General features: G+C 49.8%; 1 protein-coding gene across 4 annotated transcripts in view; it reads right to left on the bottom strand.

The window, feature by feature from the left end:
- The window catches only part of BEND3 (BEN domain containing 3), a 40,842-nt gene that overhangs the window by 12,067 nt on the left and 1,700 nt on the right, over nucleotides 1-27,075 (bottom strand). Inside the window, exons 1-3 of one of the 4 annotated variants that reach the window (XM_040983849.1) lie at nucleotides 14,027-14,541; nucleotides 9,847-9,894; nucleotides 9,223-9,425 (exon numbers count right to left, since the gene is read on the bottom strand). In XM_040983849.1, the coding sequence (XP_040839783.1) occupies nucleotides 9,223-9,425; nucleotides 9,847-9,883 (240 nt within the window). In that variant the 5' untranslated portion in view covers nucleotides 9,884-9,894; nucleotides 14,027-14,541. Of the gene's footprint in view, nucleotides 1-9,222; nucleotides 9,426-9,525; nucleotides 9,620-9,671; nucleotides 9,736-9,846; nucleotides 9,897-14,026; nucleotides 14,542-27,075 lie in introns of those variants that run through there. The other 3 variants (XM_040983846.1, XM_040983850.1, XM_040983847.1) reach the window with 3 other exon arrangements.

Here is a 27,075-nt window from a genome sequence, read left to right on the forward strand (position 1 = left end):
ACGCACCCTGCGGGCATGCCACACACAGTACAAGGTCTCAGGCTACGGCTTTGAATCAAGCAGGTGTGGGTGATGCTACCTCCTTGGAAGCTCATGGGATGGCGGTGAACCTATCTAGCTGTCGCGGGACTTCCTACAAAGTCCCAGCACACACTCCAGGAGTACTTGCACTGCCTGAGACGGCGCTTCAGTCTTCTGGTTCAACCAACTCCCCCATCGCAGGGGAACAGAGCTCATCTCTGCCTGGCATTCAGAATCTCTCCCCTTCACCCCCATTTCAGTGAACAAAAAGATGATTACCAACAAAAACTCTGGCTCCTCACCTCCCACAGCTGCCAATACTCGGCTAGGCAAGCCTGCTCCGGCAGAAGAGCCAAAGAACTCTTGCACACAGCCCTCTGCTAGACCTGTGGAGGGAGCGTGTCTCCTGAATATCATGCTCCGTGTTGTCGACACAGCAAGCTGCCAATGTTGAGAAGATTTCAACTGTGATACACTTGGTAGCCTCAAGGACGCCACTGGCACCCTAGGGTGGCTATCCTGCCCGAGGAAGACAGCCAGCGCTGAGAACAGACACTGGTCCTCCTTCCCACTTTTGGAAGGGATTGCTCCTTTCCACCACCTCTTGTGAGCAAGGTGCCAAGGAAGCAGTGGACAATCCCTGCCCAGCTGTGCCACCACACATCTAGCAGGGGCCAGCAGAGTCTAGAGGGGGAGAAGGACCAAAGCCTGTTTCTCTGAATTGGAACGCATGCTAGTCTGAAAAATCGCCCAAACTCAGAGACTTGTTAAACAGATAGATAGTTCTAAAGTCCTCGGGGTGCCAGCACACCACCTTACGCACACTTGCAAAACGGAAAACACTACCTTCAATGCACACAACATCTTGTGACAAGGAGTTCCTGGATTCCAACGTCTTATGTAAACTCACGTTCCTCTAGAATAGGAAGGAGGGTGGGATATCAGCCCCACTTCTGTTATATATAGGACAATTCACAAAATGAAGAACAAAAAGCTGCATCCGCTGCCTCTGCTCCACCCCCATCAAAGCCTTCAGGGTTGGCGTGACTTTGCCACCGGGAAACCTAACAGGCTAGAACCACCTTCCATGTACCCAGCCCACTTAAAGTGAGCACGAGGGACGTTCACACAGGGAAGAGGCTGCCTCAGGCCCCTTTTCCCCAAGCACACAGTCATTCCTGGAAAATGCCTGCAGCTGCAGCCAGCCAGGGCACTCTCTGCCTCCCCACACCTTCTCTACTGCACTGAGGAAAGCCCCTCCACCACCACCACCTGGAGGTCAGAGGTCGATCCAGACTTGCCTCAGACACAGGCATTCAACTGAAAAAAAAAAAAAAAAAACCTTAAGGAGCAGAGCCCCGCCCTCTGCTCTCTACCCCGGGGCACAGGATGCTTCCTGCAGGATCCCATGACTTGGAATATCTGTTGACTTTGGACAGGATAAGGAGCAGCACTGTCAGTGCAATGAAGCAACACGGTGCCCTGGGGGGCTGTCCACATAGGTCACCGCCCAGCCTGCCCAAGGTCACAGCTAGGGAGGGCTTGTTCTTGGGACCAGCACACCACTCCTAACCTTGGCCGCAACTGTTCCTCTACCCTCTCCCCCGGAGGTGGGAGCAGGGTTACTTCTGCCATCAGAAAAGTGGGTTCATTTTGCATTCTATGTGTAACTTTGATCTTGTGACCTGCTTTTACCAATGGGACATCGGGAAACCTGATGCAAGCAGAGACTTAATGAGTTAACCATGCTCAGGAGACCAAGCCTGGACCAGCCTCCTGCAGGGGCAGCCAGTCATCCTAGCCATCCCAGCACAGGTTGAGTCTGAAGCTCCTGGCCCAACTTACAGTTACGGAATGAAGCAGACAGCAGTTGCCTGAGCCTAAGGTCTGGGCTGGTTTGTTAACATGGCTTGGGAAAGGAGGTCCCTTGTCTGGCCCTTCCCACTTCCTTGGTGTTGGCGTCTCTCTCAAGCCAGGAGTGAGTCTGATCACAAATGGCATGGCAAATTGACATGCAGCATGGGCAATGCTCCTGGGTACCATCAAGACAGAGTGTGTCCCCAGTGCGTGACAATAAGCTGAGAGGGCAGAGATGTGATGTCACCACAGTGCCTGGTGGCAGGACTGTAACTGGTCTTAGCAGCTGTATGAGGAGACCCTGAGGAGGTTGCTTACCCTCTGCCATCTACTGCTCTCCTCACACACCAGACCAGCAGGACCACAGCAGCCTCATGAACATCACACAGGGTGAGCAGACATGACTTCTCCCTGTTATAGCAGCTTCCCTCGGCTACCTGTTACAGCGACAAAGCTGACCAGTGCCCGTGTTTCCTCGTGAGCTGAACACACTGCTTGCTTCTCAGTGCTCTCTGAGGAAACGCTAGGAGCCCACGTTAGTAAAACACTTAGCTGAGGCCACCAGGTTTACATCTATGAATGGTAACGATCCAAAATTGAACCACACCCTAATAGCAACCTTTAGAGGACTGGATAGCCAGTTACGGTTTACTCAAACAAATGCTTGCTATTGTTCCAGGGACTGGCACTATAGCAACAGCAGTCAAGGCTACCACATATCACCTCAACATCCCATGATGGTCCCAGTTCAAGTCCCAGCTGCTCCACTTCTGATCCAGCTCCCTGCTAATGGGCCTGGAAACGCAGTGGAGGATAGTTCAAGGCCTCAGGCCCCTGAAACTATGTGGGAGACCCAGAAGAAGCTCCTGGCTCCTGGGTTCAGATTGGCCTAGCTCCAGCCATTTCTGGAATGAACCAGCAGATGGAAGATCCCTCCGTGAATCTCCTTCCTTCTCTAACTCCACCTCCCAAATAAAAGTAAATAAATCTTAAAAACAAAAAAAATCACAGATTTTTAAGAAAATTCATCACTTTTTCTGAGCAGTGTAGATTTTCACAAATACAATGCTCAGGTATTACTCAAAAAAGTAGAAAGGCATACAGGTATTTGGCACAGTAATGAAAAATGTCTCCTCTCCATGATGGACTATGTTAATCAGTGAATTCTTCAAAGCCCTCATCGTGCTTGGAGTGGCGAGACTGGCAGCAATTCATAACTGTTGACAACTGTCAAAACCACTTGAGGAAGATCCTCAGAGCATGCCCCACATCAGGGACCTGGGGTGGGTGGGAGACTGGGTGGGGCTTCTCCCTTAATATCCCTCTTTACCTCAGATATATGAAGGAAACAATGTGGAAATAATAGTCTTACCCACTTTCCTGTAGCCCTTGAACCTTTTTAGCCTAATTAACTATGTAAAGATTGTCAAAAATATAATTTTTAAATGGGGGGGATAAAAAAGAAAAATGTCTCCTGAGACACCCACACCACTTCTCCGAGTGCCTGGGTCTAAGGTGTGCGTCCACGCTCCATTCCAACTGATGCTTAACACACACCCCAGGAGGCAGCAGACAACGGTGTGAGTACCTGGATCCCTGCTACCTACACAGGAGACATGGATTGAACTTTGGCTTTCAGCTTTGGCTCAGCCCAGTCCCAGCTATTGTGGGCACAGCAGAAGTGAACTCAAGATAGAAGTGAAGATCCATTCATCTCTCTCTCCCTTTCTCTCTCATATTCTGCCTTTCAAATAAAATTTAAATAATAAATAAGTTAAGGGCCCAGTCCAATAGCCTAGTGGCCAAAGTCCTGGCTTTACATGCACCAGGATCCCAGATGTGTGCCTGTTCATATCCTGGCTGCTCCACTTCCCATCCAGCTCCCTGCTTGTGGCCTGGGGAAGCAGTCAAGGATGGCTAACAGCCTTGAGATCCCGCCTGAAGAATCTCCTGGCTTCAGACTGGCTCAGCTCTGGCCTTTGCAGCCACTTGGGGAGAGTGAACCAGCAGACGGAAGATCTTCTTCTCTGTCTCTCCTCTCTGTATATCTGCCTTTCCAATAATAAATAAACAAATCTTTAAATAAGTAAAAATGAAAAAATAAATTAAAAAGAAAAAGATCTGTTCTCAGGAAAAGCCCTCCAGAGCCTTGCCCATTGGGGTCTCCCCAGAACCCACTAAGGAAAAGGAGGTAGCTGCCTCTGGCCTCCTGCAGCCACCTGTCTCACCTGAGAGGAGGAGGGAAGCCACAGGCCAGAGGCACAGCCAAGACTCCATCACAGGGCCGAGGAATGCATCCCTTATCCTCGCAGTCTCGTCACTAATCATAGTACCTTTCACCCATGACTTCAGGTGTGGCCACATAGGAAAAAAAACCACAGGAGACATCAAGGCCAAATCAGACTCAAGTATGGCAGGAATGTTGGAATTGCCAAACAGTTTAAAACCATCATGATTAATAAGATAGGGGCTCTAATGAGTGAGGCAGACGGCACGCAAGGACAGAAGCAATGTACACAGGGGAATTCCAGGACAGGAACAAGGAGAAACCCCAGAGGTGATAAGGACAATGTAAGGGACAGGAAGACGGTCTCCGAAGGGCTTGTGGTAGGTCGGCCATCACTAAGGAAAGAAGCTCTGGGAAACTGAGCTTAATAAAAATGGGGAAAAGAAGGTAAAGAGAAGAAAAACAACGGGAGAAAATCACAATAGCGGACCGTGGAATGGCCTAGTGAGTCAAGCTGCCGTGTATGAGACACAGGCATCCCATGGGAATGACCAGTTCACATCCACGTTGCTCCATTTCACATCCAGTTCCCTGCTAACGTGCTTGCCGGGGAAAGTAGCAGAGGGCAGACCGATGCCTGGGCCCTGGCTACCCACATGGTACTTCGGGATGGAGTTTCAGACTACTGGCTGCAGCCCAGCTCCCAGCAGCTGCAAGCCACTACAGCTTGATACAAGGTCTCTGTCTCTCTATCTGTCACTTTGCCTTTAAATATATAAATACATCTTTAAAAAAAAAATAATAGAATATACATGAACTATGGGACAATTACAAAAGTGTAACACACACATAACAGGAGTGCCAAGAGAGAAAAGAATGAAAGGAACAGAAGAAATATCTGAAAATGTCATAACTGGAAATGTCCCAAACTAGTGTCAGGCACTAAGCCACAGAGCCAGGAGACCAAACAGGATAAATCCCAAAACCCCACACCTAGGAACACCAATTTCAAACTACAAGAACCAAAGGCAAAGGAAAAACTCTGAAAGCCAGGTGGGGGCTAAGGTTAAAAAAAACAAACAAACACACACAAAAAAACCACTTACCAATGAGGAGCTAAGACCACTGAGCTCCCTAACATGTGCTAGGAGGCAGCAGACGGCTAAGGGCCGGAGTCCCTGCCATCCACGTGGAAGAACCAGGTGGAGTTCAGGTTCCTGGCTTTGATCTGAGCCAGCCCTAGCTGTGGCAGGCATTTGCGGAATGAAACAGCAGATGGAAATCTCGTTCTTCCCACCCCCACCGTATCACCCTCTCTCTTCTTCCCTCCCTCCCTCTCCAGAATGTGGTCCATCTTGGTGAAGATTCCATGTGAGTTTGAAAAGAATGGGAAGTAGTCTGCAGATGTCAGTTCTACCCAGTTGGTACATAGTGCTGTTCAACTGCATTCTTACCCATTTTCCACCTGCTGGATCAGTCCATTCCTGATGAGATACAATTAAGTCTCCAATTATAATTACGGAAGACTCATCCATGTCCCCTTGCCGTTCAGCAAGTTTTTCCCTACAAAGTTTGGCACTCTTAAGTACATATATAAGGACTGTTATCTTGAAGGATCCTTTATCATTATGTAACACCTTCAACAGCTTTTGAAAAAAGTGCTTATTGATTTCATCTGCTGAAAGCAGAGACACTGCCTGAAGATTCAGCAATCAAGACAGCGTGGTATCATTAGATAAGTAGAACAGAATGGAGCCCAGAAATTGACCCATATCCGTACAGTCAAGTGATCTCTGAGAAAGAATCAGAGACAGACACTACTGCAACACTGTGGCACCTGCAAACCACAATGGAGTACCTGAGTTCAAGTTTTGACTTTTCTTTCCTGCTATTCACACCCTGGGAGGCAGCAAATAATGGTTCAAGTTGTTGGATCCCTGACACCCAGGGAGGCCCAGATTGAGTTCCTGCTCCTGGCTTTGGCCTGGCCCAGCCCTGGCTATTGCAAGTGAGTGAATCAGCAGATGGGAGAGTTCTCCATCTGTGGATCTGCATTTCACAGTAAATGAATCATTTGGTGATAGTAAGCAACGTATTTGAAAGGGGTCTCCAAATTGTGTCCTCAGGTAGCCCAAATGAAGAAAGAACAGAAAGGTGGACACAACTACATACCTTATGGAAGGGACAAAATCCAGAACCTAGACAACAGGAAATGCTGTCCGTGCTGTAAGAGCAACAGGAACTCCCACTCAAAGGGTGGGGTGCAAAGGCGTGCAATCAGTCTGGAAGACGGTCTGGTGGCTTCTTATAAAACTAAACATTCTCTTACCTTTGAGCTAGCAATTGTACTTCTTGGTATTTACCAAAGGCACAACAAACCACATCTGCACACAGTCTGTAAGTGGACCTTTACAGCAGTTTTGTTAATAATTGCCAAAACTTGGAAGGAACCAAGATGTCCTTAGGAACATAAATGAATAAGCATCCAGACAACAGAATAAGATTCAGTACCAAAAGGAAATGAGCTATCAAGCCATGAGAAGACATGAAGGAAGCTTCACCGCACATTGCTAAATGGAAGAAGCCAACCCAGAAAGGCTACACACTGCGGGACTCCAATGACGACATCGCGGAAAAGGCAAAACCAAGCACAGTAAAGAGATGGCTGGTTGTCGGTGTTCAGGAAGGACAGATGAATACATCAATCCAAACTGCTTTACAGGACAATGAAACTACTGTGTGCACTATAATGAATGGCAGACACATGTCACTATCCATTTGTCCAAACCCACAGACTGCAGAGGAGCGAGTCCAGCATTAAGGATGGAATCTGGATGATAATGTGGCATTAGAAGTCTGTCAATTGCACTAAATATAGCACTGTGGTGGGGGAGGTGGAGCCTGGGCAGATGATGGAGCAATCGTGCCCAAGAAGATGGTGCTGTGGACCTACAAGCACTCCAAAAAGGAAAACCTGTGGTGACAAATCAAGAGGAATACAATACTGACACATGCTACAACATGGGTGAATGTTGAAAACACCAGGCTAGGTAAAAGAAGCCAGACACAAAAGGCACAGAAATGTCCAGAACAGGCCAATCCACAGAAAAATTGAGAAAGCAGAGCAGAGGGTATCATCAGGGGCTCTGCAAGTGTCGGGAAATCGAAGACAAACCAGTTCATCCTTCTCTGTAAGTGTGCAGAGCCCACACTGTGCTCCCTAAGAAAGTTGCTCAAAAATCACTTAAACCAATCACTCAGTGGTCTGTGATGTAGAACACAGGACTGCACACAACACAAGCACGCATACTAAAATCCTATGAAAAAAATCTTAGTCTTATCATGAGGCTAATTAAAGAAAAGGATAGATTGTACTAACCAGGGCCTAACCTAGATGTTAAAATGCATAAATGTCCAATGTAAAAGAATCAAGCTTTACAAACCAAAGGGGAGTCTTAGGCTGGAATCTCACAGAGCTCAGCCTATTGGCAAGGAGCCCAGAAAACCCAAGTCCTGTGGAACAGACACATACAAATAGGAGTTCCAGGCCTGGCGGCACAGCCTAGCAGCTAAAGTCCTCGCCTTGAACACACCGGGATCCCATATGGGCGCCAGTTCTAATCCCGGCAGCTCCACTTGCCATCCAGCTCCCTGCTTGTGGCCTGGGAAAGCAGTCGAGGACAGCCCAAAGCTTTGGGACCCTGTACCCGCGTGGGAGACCTGGAATAAGTTCCTGGATCCTGGTTTCGAATCGGCATAGCACCAGCTGTTGCATTCACTTGGGGAGTGAATCATCGGACGGAAGATCATTCTGTCTCTCCTCCTCTCTGTATATCTGACTTTCCAATAAATAAATAAATCTTTAAAATAAAAAAAAGAAAATAGGAGTTCCTTCACCCCAAGAACTCTAGGGAGGGGAGGGGGGGCTACACTGAAGAGCCTTCAACGCCAACTGGTTTAAGGACATGCCTTGTCTCTCACCCAGACTGGAGGTGGCAGAGGGACCGTCAGGCCCACCAGCACTTCCCACCCCTCAGCATCTAGCATCTTTTTTAAGATTTATTTATTTTTATTACAAAGTCAGATATACAGAGAGGACGACAGAGAGGAAGATCTTGCAGCGGATGATTCACTCCCCAAGTGACCACAATGGCCAGTGCTCCGTCGATCCGAAGCCGGGAACCAGGAACCTCTTCTGGGTCTCCCACATAGGTGCAGGGTCCCAAGGTTTTGGGCTGTCCTTGACTGCTTTCCCAGGCCACAGGCAGGGAGAGCTGGATGGCAAGTGGAGCTGCCGGGATTAGAACCAGCACCCATATGGGATCCTGGCGTGTCAAGGTGAGGACTTTAGCTGCTAGGCCACGCCGCTAGGCCCCATCTAGCCAAATTCAATGCTTAACCAGCACATGATTAAGAAATAGAGCAAATTGGGGAGGGGGGATACAGGGGTTAACAGGTACAAAAATGAATAATTTTTCACTTTACACAAAAGCATCCAATGGGGCCAGCAGCCACTGACAAGTGTCAGGATCCCATACAGACACTGTTCCACTACTGATCCCTGTTGATGCTAAAGCAAAGGACGATGACCCACGTCCTTGGGCCTCTGACACCTTCCTGGCCCCTGGTTTCAGGTCAGCCCAGTCCCTGCCATTGCAGCCATTTGGGGAATGAACCAGAAGATGCAAGATTTCTGTCTCTCTCCTCTACCTTTGACTCTGCCTTTCAAATAAACAAACACATCTTTAAAAAAGAGCATTCATTGAAGAGGCCGGGTAGGGAGCAAGCTCCCCTTATGTATCTGATGCATTTAACTTAAGAGCTGATAGCCCTCAACTTTTCCAGGACTCGGTCTCCACGGAGGGTCGAGCAGGGTACCCTTACCCACAAGCAGTCCACTGTTTCCTGTGGAGCACTCAAAAAGTGATGGTGTGAACATTCCCCTCACCCCACAGGAAGCAGACACGGACAGGACTTTGCCAGAGATGCGACAGCGTCAGTAATCACTTCTCAGACCCAAAGGCTGGGCAGTATGCCCCGGAAGAGATGATGCCCAGCAGTAAGGAGATGAGATTCGGCCCGAGCCCACAGCATCGGAGGGCAAAAGGGGCCCTCACCTCGGGTATCATCCGCCGCCGCTTCACACTGGGGACCACGTCCAGCTGCCCACCACTGCCAGGCTGCTTGCGTTTGCTGGAGTCCTGCAGAGCGGTGAGGATGCCGTCCAGGGGGCGCCTCTCCAACGTCCTGGAGCTCATGGAACAGTCCAGGGCCGCATCCTCAGCCTCCGTCTCCACTTTGACCGTGCTGTTTTTCAGAACTGCGGCAGGTAAGAAACAGGGCTCAGTGTGGGGCAACGCCCAGAGACAAGGGGTGTGGGCTACGCCCCGTCGCTCCCTCTCTCAAAGATTTTTATAAACCTGTGCTTTCCAATAACACACTTCTTATCTGCTGTGAGGACCAGATAACAAAACTAGGTTTCCAGAACATCGGGTTCAAAATTAGCTGGAATGTCTTTAGGGAAGAGAAGAAAAAGTAACTTCAGAAAGATACGTAAGATGCTTACAACAGGTGCATGTGGTACCAGGGCTGGGACTTGTCAAACACCTTCTTTATATTCCATGTACATGCTGTCAATGGATAACCTCATCAAAACTATTTCATTAAAAGCATTTTTCTTAAAAAAAAAAAGGGGGGGGACACACACACACACATATATATATATATATATATATTTTTACCTTCTTCTACATCTTCACCGAATTCAGCTGAGTTCATCTTCTATTCCACTAAATGAAAAGATAAAGACAAAGTCTTGATTTACTACTGGGTTTATTTCCTCACCCCTACCCACTCAGAAACTCAGCACCCTGTAAGTGTGCCTGTCAGACCCAGAATGCACATGCCCAGAGCAGCCACCTGTGCAGCTCCCTGTGGGCAGGGTGGTCCAGAGAGGCACTTACTGAGTCAGGGCAAAATGTTCTTTTTTTTTTTTTAAGATTTATTTATTTTTATTACAAAGTCAGATATACAGAGAGGAGAAGAGATAGAGAGGAAGATCTTCCATCCGATGATTCCCTCCCCAAGTTACCACACGGGTGCAGGGTCCCAAAGCTTTGGGCCATCCTCGACTACTTTCCCAGGCCACAGGGAGCTGGATAGGAAGTGGAGCTGCTGGGATTAGAACTGGTGCCCATATGGGATCCCGGTGCGTTCAAGGCGAGGACTTTAGCCGCTAGGCTGTGCCACCAGGACTGCAAAATGTTCTTTGAACAAATCACATCTTGCTGACAACCCAATTAGGGCGATCTCTTTTCAGTCCCTCCTTATAAGGACCAGCCACAAAACCAAAATCAAACCCGGTAAGGAAGCAGGGTCGAAAGCTGGAAGCTGCAGCCTTTGACATACCTGAGCTGGTGTCTGGGAATTCACTCGAAATGATCAAGAGACCCGTGCTGCACATGACCACGGGCCTCAGTCACACTCAAGGTGCGGCTCAGTGCAGATGGAGACCCCCTGCACACTCAAGCCATAACTCAGCGCAGATGGAGACCCCTGCACACTCAAGGCATAGCTCAGCACAGATGGAGACCCCCCTGCACACTCAAGGCACAGCTCAGAACAGATGGAGAACCCCTGCACACTCAAGGCGCAACTCAGCACAGATGGAGAACCCCTGTACACTCAAGGCACACTCAAGGCATGGCTCAGCACAGATGGAGACCCTCTGCACACTCAAGGCACATTCAAGGCATGGCTCAGCACAGATGGAGACCCCCTGCACATTCAAGGCATGGCTCAGTGCAGATGGAGACCCCCCTGCACACTCAAGGCGCAGTTCAGTGCACACTTGGGGTCAGCTTCCGCCTAGCAGGATGGACGTGAAACCTCTCACTGCTGATTTGCTTGCTCACATGGTTAGATGGTCCTATCTGGGGACTTACTGGAGCTAGATGCTTCATTAAAATTCACTCGACCTGTTTTGGTAAAGTAGCCACTAGAAAAATGTTGGCTACCTATGTGGTTATGTTATACTATTTTTGGGAGCGCTAATATAGTCCTTCCTTCAGCTCCAACAAGCAGAGAAAACATGGTGGGCTGTAACGTGTGGGTTTGAGAACATCATACAATCTAGTCTGAACAGCAGAATGGAAAGAGTGGTGGCACCAGCCCAACTCCTACCAGTGCCCCCAGGACAGGACCAACATTGCAGCGGGGAGGAGCACTAAACTTACTATTACCTTCTCTGAGATGCCCCCAATTCCTCAGAGCAAGAATGAAAACAGCACACAATGCAAATGAGTCGTATCCATTGGGAAACAATGCATATGGCAACTTGCACTCGTTTCCACAGCTATGTGGGTGGACAGACACATGGCCTTCTTATTTTACTTAAGGCTCAGGCGAGAGCAGAACCAACACGTTCCTCCCAAGCAATTTCTGTAAGAGGAAGGCCAGCTACGACACATGGCGGACCAGTCAAAGGGCGGCTACAAGACGATACTTGGTCACCACGAACAATTTAGAGGTGATAGAGCGCATGTCACGAGTAGGGCAGGAGATTGTGCATTCAGCTGGTGCGTGCACATACCAACCTCAAAACTCATGGAACAGCGTGCTCGCACAGGGCTTCTGAAGACGAACCTGAGGACATGCACCACGACAGCCCTGCAGGACAGGCATGATCGAGCCTGCTGTGATGGCTCAGTGGATAAATCCTCACCTTGCACATGCCAGGATCTCATATGGGTACCAGTTTGTGCCCGACTGCTCCACTTCCCAAACAGTTCCCTGCTTGTGGCCTGGGAATGTAGTAGACAATGGCCCAAAGCCTTGGCACCCTGCACCCATGTGGAAGACCCAAAGGAGGCTCCTGGCATTGAATCGGCTCAGCTCCCAGCCACTGAGGCCACTTGGGAGTGAATCAGGCGGAAGGTCTTTCTACTTCTCCTCTCTGTACATCTACCATTCCAATAACAATAAATAAATCCTTAAAAAAGGGTGGGGGGAGGCAGGCACAGTCCTTATCACTCCTGTGCTAACTAACTTCCGGGAGGGACAGAGAAAATAAGCCTTACCTGAAACCACAAAAGGCTTCCTCCTATCTGAAACAACTCAACAAAGTGAGGCTGAGCACAACCAACAGGGAGTCAACCTCAGGGAGGCTGGAGAACTGTGCTGCCAGGTGCAGCGGCTGGCAGCTCCCTGCACCACGTTCAAAGAGAGTGAGGGAGGGAAACCCCTCCCCCAGCTGGCTGTCAGTCAGTGGCTGGCAGGGTGGTGGGCACCACCAGGCACAGATTCCAACCTGCCTTCCAGCGCTGTGAGTGGGTCTCTCGGGGAAACGCCAGAGTTCCCAAACACCCTTAGCTTGCTGAAGATCCCTGGAAGCTCTGCTGTGTGGTCACATAACCCATTCCTCTCCATCCAAGGGCAAGAGCAGAAGACATGGGGAGGCACACATGCGGGCTGCTGGAGGACATGGACCCCGCACACAGCAAAGTATATTTTGGAGAGAAAAAAAGCAGCTAAGGGAGGAAGAGACGGCAGAGGGTTTACACAAAGAACAAAGGGATCCTGGTGGCACTCTGGCCAAGCAGGAAACAGTAGATGTGAAATGCCAGCAACCAGAATGGAAGGACACAGCTTCCAAAACTCCAGGTGCAGGTGAGGCAGCCAGGACAGCAAGGGACAGCTCCCAGAACCCCAGGTGTAGGTGAGGGTGGCCAGCTGACTCAAGGAACTCTGCACTCACCCTCCCTCCTTGCTCTGCTGGAACCCCCTATGGAGCAGCGGGGCCCTGGGGAGCCTGACAACGCAGAGCCATGCTGCTGGCCGCTGGGCGTAGCTGGCCAGGAATGTGGCTCCGTGAGCACAAGGGCTATTTTCTTGAATCACCAGCACCACCAGTAACACCAGCACCACAGCACCACAGCAGAATGACCTGGGAAGGACACACACCTGATGTGCCTGCGGGCGAGGAGGGAAGTAGAGGAGGTGGGGAGGGGAGCAGAAAGGCTTGCAAGGGTGAGGTAGGAGGAAGGCTACAGCTGCCCAGCTCCAAGTAGCCCAAGCGCTTCTGCTCTGGGAAAAGCATTTCTGTGTTCATTTATAGACTGGCAACTGATGCAGCAATGTTAGTACCCAAGAAACTCACAGCACAGGATGGTAGGCCTCTGTCCCTGGAGAACAGCTATGCTTGCCAAGAGGCACTTGCCTAAACCTCATTCAAGTAGTGGTGAGCGAGGACCCACCAACCGGAGTGCGCCCACCAACTGCAAGAGCACCTTGGCCTTGCCCCAGGCTACTTGAATCCAGATTCCTCCAATAGACATTGATGGTAGGGCCACTGGCCGGCCCAGCGTCAGTCACAGAGGTGCAGTAAGATTCCTGGGGGAGGGTGGCGGTACCACCGACTAGGCAGCCAGAGGAGCAAACACAGCCCTCTGTCTGCTGCCAAGACTCTGCCGCCGAGCACCCTGGCTGCTTTCAGGCCGCTCTGGGGGATCCAGGAATCTCCTTTAGCCCTAGGGGCTACCTGAAAAGCAGTTTGGGCCACAACTGTGTCTGGAGGCAGACTTCCTGCCGTGGGGCAGGAGGGGTGAGGAGCCACTCCCTGTGGCCTGGAGCTGGCTCAGCGACAGCATGGGACCCACTCCGTCTTCCCACCCACCACAGCAGGTGGTAAGGAGATGGGTATCACCTCTCCTAGGCCATTTCCTGGTCCTCTGCTGGGTGGAGACGGGGAGCTGAGCTCCTCCAGGGCGGCCCCAGATGCCGGGCGCACAGGGAAATTCCTCCTGCTTGCCTAACACAGGTGCTGGGGGAGCTGGGCCTTCTCAAGATCACCCCATTTTTCTCCCTCGCCTGCTGGCTTCCATGCCGTATGTCCCAGCATCCTTTCTATCAAAATCTTCTTACCTCACATCATGGGCCATCTGGCAGCTTCTCTGGATGTCACCGACAATCAGCTCAGTAGCCCCTGCCCCAGCCAAGGGAAGAGTCAACGAGTGGAGAAAGCACAGGACATGTGCAAGCTTCAACTGCCTCCGCTTTCAATGCCGCTGGTGCTAAGACCAACCAGACAGTAGCTCTCAAGAAGACCACGCTCCGGGGCTGGTTTAATAAGTAAAAATCCTGCCTCTTTTCAAAACAAACAACCTAGAAAGCCCCAGGCAAAGTGTCCATCAGTAATGTACAAAGTTGCAAATGATGGAGGGTGGCACTGACTGTCTACACAGAGGGGACCAGGGCTGGCCAGGGTTCAATTCTCCACTCCAGATCCACAAGGCAGAAGATGAAACCAGCCATCAGCGCAAGCTTTGGTTTGCAGAAGATACAAAAGGAAGGACAGGGCCTCCCGCAATTGGCTAATCCTCTCCCAGCAAGTACTGTGACCCCGTGTTGGAGCCAATTCTTGTTCCAACTGCTAGACTTCCCATCAAGTTCCCTGCTTAAAGCCCAGGAAAGCAGTGAGTATGGCCCAAGTCGTTGGGACCCTGCACCCACACGGGAGACCCGGAAGAAGCTTCTAGCTCCTGGCTTCGGACTGACTCAGCTCCAGCCACTGTGGCCTCTGGTGGAGCGAACCAGTGGATGGAAGACATTTCTTTCTCTCTCACCTTGTCTCTGTAAATGTGTCTTTCCAACAAGATAAATCTTTATTTTAAAAAGAAAAAAAGAAAACAGATAATCTCACCAGTACAAAGCTTCAGCCAGTCTAATATCAAACAGCAAGGAATAAATCGTCCACACTGGCTCCAGAAATGCTGAAACCCGCAGGGTTTGTGTCTATCTCTCTGTCTAACAATGAAAAAATGCACGAGTCTGAATCCTATTACCATGCACTTGGCTGGGGCTTTATTTTTATCTTTTTTTTTCCTTAAGATTTATTTATTTATTGGAAAGGTGGATATACAGAGAGGAAGATCTTCCATCCGATGGTTCACTCAAGTGACCGCAATGGCTGCTGCAGAACTGATCCGAAGCCAGGAGCCAAGAGCTGTTATAGGTCTCCCACACGGGTGAAGGGTCACAAGGCTTTGGGCCGTCCTTAACTGCTTTCCCAGGTCACAAGCAGGGAGCTGGATGGGAAGCAGAGCTGCCAGGATTAGAACCGGCGCCCATATGGGATCCCGGCCTGTGCAGGGTGAGGACTTTTACCACTACGCTATTACACCGGGCCCTTGTCTTTATCTTTTTTTTTTTAAGATTTACATTTCCCTAATGACGTTTTGAAGTCACCAAAGTACACACAGGGAACATAATTCAACAGGCACGGAAGTGCTGGCCACTGTGACGGGGACAGGGCTTGTGGAGCAGTGGAACACCTGCATCCCTTGCTTGAGCTTCAATTGGAATTCCCATGACCCCACTTCCTATCCAATTCCCTGCCTGTGGCCTGGGAAAGCAGTAGAGGATGGCCCAAAGCCTTGTGACCCTGCACCCACATGGGAGATCCAGAAGAAGCTTCTGGCTTCTGACTTTGGATTGGTTTAGCTCTAGCCAATACAGCAAGTTGGGGAGTGAACCAGCAGATTGAAGATCTCTCTTAACTCTGCCTTTCAAAAAAGGAAGAAAAGCAAGCGAGAACCTAGGGTTCAATTCCCCATTCCTGACTCTAACTTCCTGCTAATGTGTTCCCTGGAGGGTGGTAGTGATGGTTCAGTAACGGCTTCTGCTCCCACATGGCAGACCTGGATTGAGTTCCTGGTTTCTGCCCAAGTCAGAGCCCACAAGATGGCATCTAAAGACTAACCCACAAGATGGAAGCTACAGAGAAAATAAAAAAAAGAAAACACCTACTCGGTCCAACTGGGTTCCTGGACGGCCACTCCATGTGTTGTTCCACAGATGTTTTCAAAGTGTGGTGAGCCTCAGAGGGGGCAGTGTGCTGTAGCTGGCCCAGGTGACCTGCACTGGGCCTGGAGCTCTGGCCGACGCCACCATTACAATCAAGTGAGGAGCCTGGAATTGTCCAGGGTGGGGGTATTTGCACCAAGGTAACTGACACTGGCTACCCACCAAGGCTTTTCTCCCCTCTTCCCAGAAAGCCGCTTCACCAAAACATGCCAAGCACCACCGAGGGGTGCCATGAGATCACAGCTATTTTCAAAATAATGCTAAGACATTATTCCCTTCCGCTCTCATCTTGCCAGCACGCAGGGGAGTTTTCCACGACATGGTGTTTCTCAGAAGACTAAACACAGAGGCAGATATGAAAATTCAGCTTCTACTAAAACCAAACACGAAAGTGACTCGCAAAAATGTAAACACAGCCTGTTTTCAGAAAGGATTTTAAAATACAGATTATGTCATAAAAGTGTTATTGCAGCCTAATGGCTTCATTTTGGTTATTTAAAAACATACACTTAAATATTTCCCATCTTTAGTTTTAAACACGGACACAATTTATGGAAATAACCCATAGACACCAAAAACTCTTTGAGATCCCCAACCATTGAGGTAAAGGTCTTTCTGTCTTTCCTATCTGCAAATCTGCCTATATAATAAAAATAAATCTTTAAATGATTCCAGACAAAAATGGCCAGACACAGAAGTGTTACCTACATCTCATACTTGCTTTAAGGTCCTTTTAATTCCAAAATATTTAAGCAAAGAAAAATTTAGATTGTTGAAGGCCATCACATATGCCAAAGTATTTGGCATTCTGTATATCAAAACAAAAACAAAAGAAAAATAGTTTAATAAACATAAGAGGGATTAAAAGATAATAATAAATCATTTTTTAAAAAAAGAGGGGAAGTTGGTACAGCAGCTCCCCTTTCAAGTGCCAGGATCCCATATGCACTTTGGATATGCCCCAGTGGCCCCACTTCCCATCCAGCTCCTGGCCTGGGAAAGCAGAGGACAGCCCAAAGTCTTGGAACCCTGCACTGCGTGGGAGACCCAGAGGAAGCTCCTGGCTCCTGGCTTGGGATCAGCTCAGCTCCAGCCACTGTGACCATATGAGGAGTGAACCAGCGGAGGGAAGATCTTTCTGTCTCCTTCCTTCTGTAAATCAGCCTTTCCAATAAAATAAGTCTTTTATAAAAGAAGAAATGGGATCCTAACACCAAAAGTTTTGAAAATCTAGTTTCCTAATTTTATTTTTCATTTACTGTACCATGGAAATGTCTCTATCACTTCTTTCACCTTGAGTTTCTCCAAAAGCAGATCTTCAGACACTGACTGGAGATAAACCACTTCTTTGGGAGAGAGCTGGAGTCCCCAGGGGCCAAGCACCACGGTACAGTATGAGAGTACCAAGAGATACCACAGCCCTCTTTCCTACCACAAGCACCAGAAAATGCAGAGCCTTCTCGTGCCTGAGCCTGTCCCTTCCACCTGCTCCTGACACGGCGTGGACAGAGCGCTGCTTTTTTTTTTTTTAAACAATCCTGTGAGTTGGCAACCCTTGTTAGTCCCATTTTACAGATTAAAACTGAGGCATGGCTTTTAGAATGGCAGAGGGCTTCCTCTGCACTGTCTGGCCTGGTTTTCTGGTTTCATGGGCGAGGGACCCTTAGGTGGCTCTGCAGGAAGTGGACCCTGCAGGGAGTGAGCCACCATGCTGCGTGACAGCCTGGGGAGGCAGGAACAAGGTCCCTCCTTTGTGCGGGATAATGGCCCACTGCAGAGGTCATTTCTAGGGATCATCACCTCCGTGGCAGCAGAGAGGGGAGGATGTAGGGGATGAAAATAGGCAGAGGGCCAGATGGGAAGGCATAGGTAGCAGGAGGGAAGGAGTGGTCAGTGGGTGTTGTAACAGGTTTCTATGACAACCATAACTCAACACCCAGGCCATACAGCTGTGGGGAAGTCCCCCAGCCACAAAAAAAAAAAAAAAAATCTGAATGCTGATTTCTAAATGTAAATATTTTTAAACTCACAACGCAGACCTAAGAGACTTTTCCCCTCACTTTGGCAAAGAAACATTAATTAACACCAATTAAAGGGGCAAAAATGTCCATTTACAAAATAACTGCCAATGTCACTCAAGGCAGCATCACTTGATTTCCCTCTGCACGTTCAGTTCCTAAAGACCTATGACCAAACTTTGGTGACCCCTGCAGGGCCGCATGCACTTGAACCTGTTGAGGCACAGCTACAGCCACAGCAAAGAGCAGAGGTCAAAGGGCAAAGTGCCAGGGCCAGGATGGCTTTCTTGGCTGGCAGCAAGTCAGGGGCAGGGCTGTAGACCTGGACGCCACTCTGCAGCACAGGCCACCACTGTACCCATTCGCTGGCATCTGCTCTTTTTAAATGTTATTTATGTACTGAATGCTGAAAAGACAGGCAGACAGACATCTATTCACATGGTTCAGCATGTAGTAGGTGGGATGGACCAGGACGATGCTAGGGGCCAGGATTCCCATCTGGGTCTCCCGCGTGGGTGGCAGGGACCTAACGACACCCGCTGCCTCCCAGGGCCTGCATGAGCAGGAAGCTGCAGCCAGTTACACTGGCGGGGGGCGTGGGTCTCCCAGCTAGTGCCCTTCACCATTTTGCCAAACACCTGCCCCGCCCACCCCACACGCTGCAGAGAACGGAAGATTCAACAGATCCCAGAGCATGCGAAGTGAAACCCCCATCCCCACTGGCTCCCCCTGTGCTGAGCTGGGAAGTCAACACAGAATTCAAAAAGCTCTGCACATGGAAAGTGCTAAACCATGGGTATTAAAAATTCAAAACCAAGGGTGTGTCCCCAGGCCACTCAAATAACAACAAACTTCAAAGTTCATGGGGATATCTCAACTACATGATTAAATCACACTGTGAGGTAGCAGGTGGGAAACAGGCCAAAAAGTTAAAGTAACCGGCAGCTTTTGGATTTTTTTTCTTTACATTTCCCCCTCATTTTCCTCATGTCACACCATGGGTATGCAATTGTTCAATACTGAATATTTATAAATATGAAAACTGAGAAGTTCAAGGACACGCCAGTCAGATTATATTCTTAGCAACATCTGCCAATGCAAGTTGACAATGCTTGTAACACCTAAATCGCACAACCCCTCTAAAAACATCGCTGGTCTGAGAAACAAGGTGACTGACACCCGGTCAGCCCAGCACAGATGGCTCTGAGTGACCAATGGCCTCTCACTACAAGGAGCACCCAGGGTGTGGGGAGGAGACCAGAGAATGCATCAGGCTCACACACATCAACCTGCAACTGCCATTTCCTGGCAGGTTCCTCGCAGGCATTATCCTTTATCAATGCCTCTGCTTGGTCCTTGGGTTCTTTTTCAAAATGAGACAAATTTCATAACAGGTGGGTGGGTGTTAGGAGGAAATGGAGGAATCCCAGACCTAATCTTCTGGATCCAGCAGGGACCCGAGCTGCCAGAGGGGTTTCGTGGTTGCTCAGAAAGATGATCAGCCAGGGGACAGTGTTGCCAGTGCTCAGCAACCTGCACCTGCGGCCCTTCCTTTCCCACCTCCTCCAAACTGGACTCTACTGGACACCCAGAGCTTGAGCCAGGGGCTGCGACTCCAGAACCCAGAGGAGAAGGCAGTGGGAGAGGGAAGCCGTGGAGGAAGGCTGGGCCCCAGAAAACAGGAAGGACCAGGGTGAGGTCACCGTGACGGGTGAGTGAGCAGGCAGTCACGCAGCCTAAGACGCCACAGCTCTCCTCCTGCAGGGAGGGCAGCTGCATGCCAGAGGGCCCAGCTGAGGCAGCACCACCAGCCTCTTCCCTAACTGGCCCTAATCCTTCTCTAACTGAAGGATTCCCTCACATGGCAGCAGGACCGGGGGAGGAGGGGGTGTTTGTCCATCCGTCCATCCTTCCCCCAGGAAGCCCACGGCATCCACCTCTCTTCGAAGCAGAGGTAAGCCTGTGACCCTGTGGCACCAGGACACTAATCAGAACAGCAGAGGCTTTGCGGCCAGCCCCCAATCAGACAGGACAAGCAGCAGACCCTGAAATGGGAAGTCATTGGGCTTCCTGAGACTTTAAGGCTCAAATCCCAGCCAGCTGAACCAGGATTCTGCCCCCGCTAAAATAACAACGTCATCCGCCCAGCTTGGGTAGCAACACCGGCCACAAGTGCAGCTTGGGGAGCAGCTGGCCCTGTGTAACCCTGACCTTGGGCCAATAGGGGCAAACACCCCTCCCCTCAAGACCCAGATGCAAATCCAGACTGCCCAAGGAACTGGAGCCCAGACACAGCCATGGGATCAGAATCCCAGAAAATCAGGACAGTGGCTTTTGCAGTCCTGGCCACACGAAAGGTAAAACAGAGAACACACTCGGATCATTTTAAACACAGGTACAATACAATCAACTCAGGGATTTGTACTCATATCCACTTGACTTTCACGGGACTCACTCCCCACGTGGCCCCAACACCAAGGACTGGGTCAGGACAAACCCAGAAGCCAGGAACTCCATCAGGGTGTCCACGTGCAAGGCAAGGGCCCAAGCCTTTAGGCCATCTTCCACTCTCTTCCAAGGCTCATCAGCAGGGGGCCGGATCACCAGTGGACAGGGCTTCAATGGACACTGCAAAGAAGACATCTCCAGCCCCTAAGGGCCAGGAACTAACGTGTCAGCATCCCGCAGCACACTGCCTCCACACTGCCCGGTCTTCCTCAGAGACGGGGTGCCAGCCACCACCCTCAGCTCGTGACTTTAGCCTAACCAAGCCCTAGCCATATTGAGTGTGACGAAAGTGGAGCAGAAGACAGAAGTGTCATCTCTCTCTCTTTTTGAAAAAGGACTTTAAAAGTTAACATCTAGAGCAGGGCATGATTGCTAGTGGCTATAGTCTGGCCTTGCAACGGCTGGGATCCCATATAGGTGCTGGTTCATGTCCTGACTGTTCCTTTTCCCATCCAGCTGCCATCTTGCAGCCTGAGAAAGCAGTCCAGGGTGGCTCAAAGCTTGGGACCCCACACCCACACGGGCGCCCTTGAAGAAACGCCTGGCTCTTGGCTTTGGATTGGTTCAGCTCTAGCCAATCAGACAATCTGGGTAGTAAACTGGCAGAGAGCTTTCTGTCTCTTCTCTCTGTAAGATAATTAAAATAACTGGAAAGTCAGAAATACAGGGAGGAAGATCTTCTATCTGATGAATCACTCTCCAAGTGACCAGTCTGGTGCTACTACAGTCTGAAGCCAGGAGTCAGGAACTTCTTCCAGGTCTCCCACACGGGTGCAGGATCCCAAGGCTTTGGGCTGTCCTCGACTGCTTTCCTAGGCCACAAGCAGGGAGCTGGATGGGAAGCAGAGGCTGCAGGAATTAGAACCAGAGCCTATATGGGATCCCGGCGCAATCAAGGCGAGGACTTTAGCTGCTATGCGACTGCACCGGGCACAAAATAAATAAATCTTTAAAAGCAAAAAAAGTTGGTATCTAAAACTGAGTGAGGTACTCTTCTACTCATCCAGTCTTAATCCTTTATTTTGTAAAATGCAGAACACATCCACTCCTGTTTTTGTGCAAATTACAAAGGAGAACAGTACCTAAAGCAATATGCTACTGGGTGTTTTTAATTTTTTTTTAAAGGGGTCAGCATGTGGCACAGCAAGTTAAACTACCACCTGTGACACTGACATCCCATATGAGCTCTGGTTCAAGCCCTGGTTGCACCAGTTCTGCCCCAGTTCCTTGCGAGCACACCTGGGAAAGCAGTGGAAGATGGCTCACGTGCTTGTGCCCTTGCATCCACATGGGAGAAGGAATGGAGTTCCAGAAACCTGGTTTCAGCTTGGCTGTCTGGCTGCTGCCACCATTTGATGAATTAAACAGCAGGTCAAAGATTTCTCTGTCTCTACCTCTCTGAATAATCCTGATACATCTTTAAAACAAAAGTGGTTTTTTCTTTTCTTAATGCAACAATGTTACTCGCATCCCTACTTCTAAATCAAAGATGAATTCCCAATAAAACTGCTGGACATTGGGCCCGGTGCCCTGGCCTAGCAGCTGGGGTCCTCGCCTTGAACGCGCCGGGATCCTAAGTGAGCGCCAGTTCTAATCCCAGCAGCTCTACTTCCTATCCAGCTCCCTGCTTGAGGCCTGGGAAAGCAGTCGACGACAGCCCAAACCCTTGGGATCCTGCACCTGTGTGGGAGACCTGGAGGAAGTTCCTGGCTCCTGGCTTTGGATCAGCTCAGCTCCAACTGCTGTGGTCACTTGGTGAGTGAATCACTGGATAGAAGATCCTCCCCCTGTCTCTCCTCCTCTCTGTATATCTGACTTTGCAATTAAAAAAAAAAGAAAGAAAAGAAACTGTTGGACATATCTAGATGATGGGATGCTGGACTGTCTGACAAGGTCTGTACCAGCAATGTTGGGGCATACCTAAATAACAGACTGATGGCAATAACTCCTTACGAAAGTCTATACTGCTGCAATAATATGGGGAAAATCAATGGGAGGGGCGTTGGAGGAGAGGAGAACCCAAGATTAAAACAGATTTATTTGAAAGTCGGAGCTCTTTCATCTGCTGGTTCATTACCGAACTGCCAGAGTTAAATCTGTCTGAAGCCAGGAGCCAGGAACTTCTTCCTGGTCTCCCACATGGGTGCAGGGTCCCAAGGCCTCAGGCCATCCACTGTTGCTTTCCTAGGCCACAAGCAAGGAGCTGGAGCAGAAGTAGAACAGCCTGGACATGAAGGACACACAAACAGGAATCCTGCATGTGCAGGTGGAGAATTAGCCTGCTACACCACCATGCCACCAGCCCTTCCTCCTTTGCCCAAGATTTTTCTTTTAAAGATTTATTTATGTTTATTGGGAAGTCAGATTTTACAGAGAGAAGAGACAGAAAAAGATCTTCCTTCTTCTGGTTCATTCCCCAATTGGCCACAATGGCTGGAGCTGAGCCAATCCAAAGCCAGGAGCCAGGAGTTTCCTCCAGGTCTCCCACATGGTTCCCAGGCCACAAGCAGGGAGCTGGGTGGGAAGTGGAGCAGCCAGGATATGAACCAGCATCCATATGGGATCCAAGTGCTTATAAGGGGAGGATTAGCCTGTTGAGCCATGGCACCAGGGACCCAAAGATAGTTTTTTAAAGTGCATTTTAACAGTAAACTTTTAAAAGAACTGCAAAATTAAACAATAAAATATGGCTTAAAGATTCTAAGTGTTCAGGAGTTGGTACTAGGCCACATTCCACATCGGACAACTCAGGCTCCTAGCTCCCACTTCCTGCTGAATTCAAGTCCAGGGAGGTCGTGGTGATGAGTCTCATGTGACTGGTTTCCTGCCACTCGTGTGGGGAACCTGGACTAAGCTCCCAGCTCCTGGCTTGGCCCCAGGTCCAGGGCTGCTCCCTCTATCCAGCAAGTGGACAAGCAGATGGCAACTCTTGTCCCTTCGTCTCTTTTGGCCATTTTTCTTTCAAGTCAAAAAGAAGCCAGTGCGCTAGCCTAGGAGCTGAGCTCCTAGCCTTGCATGTGCCAGGATCCCAGATGGGGGCCAGTTCTGATCCTGGCCACACCACTTCCCATCCAGCTCCCTGCTTGTGGCATGGGAAAGCAGTAGTGGAGGTCCCAAAGCCTTGGGACCCTGTGCCCACCTGGGACACCAGGAACTCCTGGCTTCGAACTGGCCATTGCAGCCATTTGGGGAGTGAACTAGCAGATGGTTATACCATCTACTCCTCCTTCCTTGCTTCGGATTGGCTCAGGTCTGGCCATTGCAGCCACCTGGGGAGTGAATCAGAAGACAGAAGATCTTCCTCTGTCTCTCCTCCTCTCTGTATGTCTGACTTTGCAATAAAATAAATCTTTAAAAAAAAAAAGCCAACTGAAGGAAATGGAACCCAATCGAACACCACCACTCCCACCCCCCGCCTTCCCAGGCAGAAGGCACGTTCCCATGCCAGCGGCTCCAGCATGGCTGGATAGCCGGGAGCCCTTGCGGCTCTCGGGACACTGCCCTCAGGGTGGTGGCATGCTGCCCATAGGGATTTGCAAGAACTGTTCACAATTTGTCTTTATTTTTAGACACATCTGCAAATGCAGCTTGAAAAATACCAGTCCTCACAAAACCAGGGCAATTCCCCCCTGTGTTTTTCTGAAGCTGTAATTGCCGCTGCCTTCCATCATTCCGGGACACAGCATCTCTCCAGCATGCAGCTGATGATGTGGGCACAGCCTGGCCCGCCCAAGCCCTGCCACTTCACCCTCTTGCTGCACGTGGTGACTTCAGAAAGTATTCCTCAGTCAAGGGCAAGGGGTGCTATGCAGGTCCTCCCCAGTCCCCAAGTTTCTTTCACCTGAACATTGCGAAGTGGGGGCCAAGTTGGAAAGGACTGGACAGTACATTCTAGCACCTGCTGTGTGACCGTGTGGAAAACGGTAGCAAGTTGTCCTAGTGGGCAAAGGAGCAAGGTGAAAACGAAGCTTCCTCCACACTCCCCACTTGTGTGTTTCTCTTGTGGCTGCCTAACAATTAGGGTTCAAGGCACAACCTGGTGGAGATGGTGCCCTTAGCCCCAAGTGAGTCTCAATCCTCTACTTCAACCAGCTCCAAATTCAACCAACAGCCTCTTTTTTAATTGAGGGCCTTGCGGCGTGGCCTAGCGGCTAAAGTCCTTGCCTTGAGCGTGCCAGGATCCCATATGGGCGCTGGTTTTAATCCCGGCAGCTCCACTTCCCATCCAGCTCCATTTGTAGTCTGGGAAAGCAGTTGAGGACGGCCCAAAGCTTTGGGACCCTGCACCCGCGTGGGAGACCCGGAAGAGGCTCCTGGCTTCGGATCGGCATAGCATCGGCCGTGGCGCTCACTTGGGGAGTGAATCATCGGACAAAATATCTTCCTCTCTGTCTCATCTCCTCTCTGTATATCTGACTTTCCAATAAATAAATAAATCTTTTAAAAAAAATTTTTTTTTTAATTGGAAAGACAGGTTTTTGGAGAGGAAAGATAGAAAGATCTTCTATCCGCTGGTTCACTCCCCAAGTAGCTGCAATGGCTACAGCTGAGCCAATCCGAAGCCAGGAGCCAGGAGCCTCTTCCAAGTCTCCCACATAGAGTGCAGCGTCCCAAGGCTTTGGGTCATCTCTGCTGCTATCCCAGGCCACAAACAGGGAGCTGGATGGGAAATGGAGCAGCCAAGAAGCAAACTGGCAGCCATATGGGATCCTGGGGCAACAAGGTGAGGACTTTTAGCCACTTGGCTACAGTTCTGGGCCCAACCAACAGCCTTTTTTGCATACACGAAATAGGCAACGAGGGCCAGCGCTGTGGCACATGTTGAGTTGCTGCCTGAGATACCCACATGCCACAGCGGTGCTGGTTTGAGTCCTGGCTACTCCACTTGCAATCCAGCTCTCTGATGATGCACCTGAGAAAAACAGGAAAACAGCCCAAGCGCTGAGTCCCTGGTACCAACACGGGGATCCAGAGACAAACCCTGACTCCTGGGCTCAGCTGGGCCAGCCCTGCCTACTGCAGCCATTTTGGAACTGAACCATTGGATAGAAGAATCTTTCTCCTCCCATCTCTAATTCTGCATTTTAAAATAAATAAGTATTTAAGATGGATTTTGAAGGGGGTTTACTTCAAGTATGCATGCTTCAAGTTGGATTCAACACCTTGGGAGGGCATGTCATCCAGTGACATGTTGAGAAGGTGTTAGAACTGCTGTTTGGGGACCTGTGTGATGGCTCAATGGCTAAATTCTTTCCATGCACCTGTCAGGATCCCATGCGTCCCGTCCGCTCCACTTCCCATCCAGCTCCCTGCTTATGGCCTGGAATAGCAATCGAGGACATTTCAAAGCCTTGGGACCCTGCAACAGTGTAGGAGACCTGGAAAAAGCTCCTGGTTTTGAACTGGCTCAGCTGCAGCCATTGTGGCCACTTGGGGAGTGAACCAGTGGATGGAAGATCTTTCTGTCTCTCCTTCTCTCTATAAGTCTGATTTTGTAATAAAAAATAAATCTTAAAAAAAAAAAGAAAAAAGAGGACTGCAATTTGCAGGAGCTAATATTGTGATGCAGCAGGGCCACATGGGCACTGGTTCAAGTCCCAGCTGCCCCACATCCAGCTAGCCCCCTGCTAATGGCCTGGGAAAGTGGCAAAGGACGGCCCAAGTGCTTTGGCTCCTGTACCCACACTGCAGCCCCAGAAATTCCTGGCTTCAGATCAGCCTAGCTCCAGCCATGGCCTCCATCTGGGGAATGAACTGGCAAATACAAGATTTGCCTCCTTTTCTCTATAACTCTTATCTTTAAAACAAATAGTTAAAACAAAAAGTATGAAAAGAAATGTGTTCGGCCCCACACAGTAGTAGATGGAAGATCTTCCTCTGTATCCCTCCTCGTCTCTATATTCTGACTTTCCAATGAAAATAAATAAATCTTTAAGATAAAGTATGTTCCTAATTCCAACTTCAAAAAAGTTTGTGGGGGTCTGTGCAATGACACAGTAGTGTCAGCCTCCACCTGCAGGACCAACATCTCATACAGACACAGTTCTAGCAACACAGCTGCACTTCCCATGCCTGCTAACAGCCTGGAAAAGCAGCAGACCGGCTCAAACCCTTGCCCCTCCCCCCTCCACGTGGGAGACCAGCAAGAAGTCCCCAGCTCCTGGCTGCAGGCCAGCTCAGCTCTGGTCCTTGTGGCCAGGTGGGGAATGAGCCAGTGGATGGAGGCTCTCTCTCTCCTCTCTGTCTTTTCAAATTTAAAAACAAACAAAAAAGAGTGATACCAAACTTTTTGTCCAATTCCTGGCATTGATTGCATGGTATTTGCAAGGGAAAATCCACAAGCCTCGGGTGCAGTGGGGCACCTACAAGTCTGTCAGAATGTCTGGATCCCAGTCGCAGGTCCAGACTCCACTTTCTGAGGCGGCACAGTCGTGGAAGGGGCAGGCGACGGCTCCCAGGGCCTACCCATCTCTGGCCTGGGGGAGGGGGGATTCTGACTGTTGTCACACTGCAGGGGCAGAGGATCTGCCTTTCAAACACTTTTAATTTAAAAAAGAAGGATGAATGGGGCGGGGGGGGGGG

The sequence above is a fragment of the Ochotona curzoniae genome, unplaced genomic scaffold, assembly GCF_017591425.1.
Source record: "Ochotona curzoniae isolate NIBS_2020 unplaced genomic scaffold, NIBS_Ocur_1.0 contig_3819, whole genome shotgun sequence".
Taxonomy (NCBI): domain Eukaryota; kingdom Metazoa; phylum Chordata; class Mammalia; order Lagomorpha; family Ochotonidae; genus Ochotona; species Ochotona curzoniae.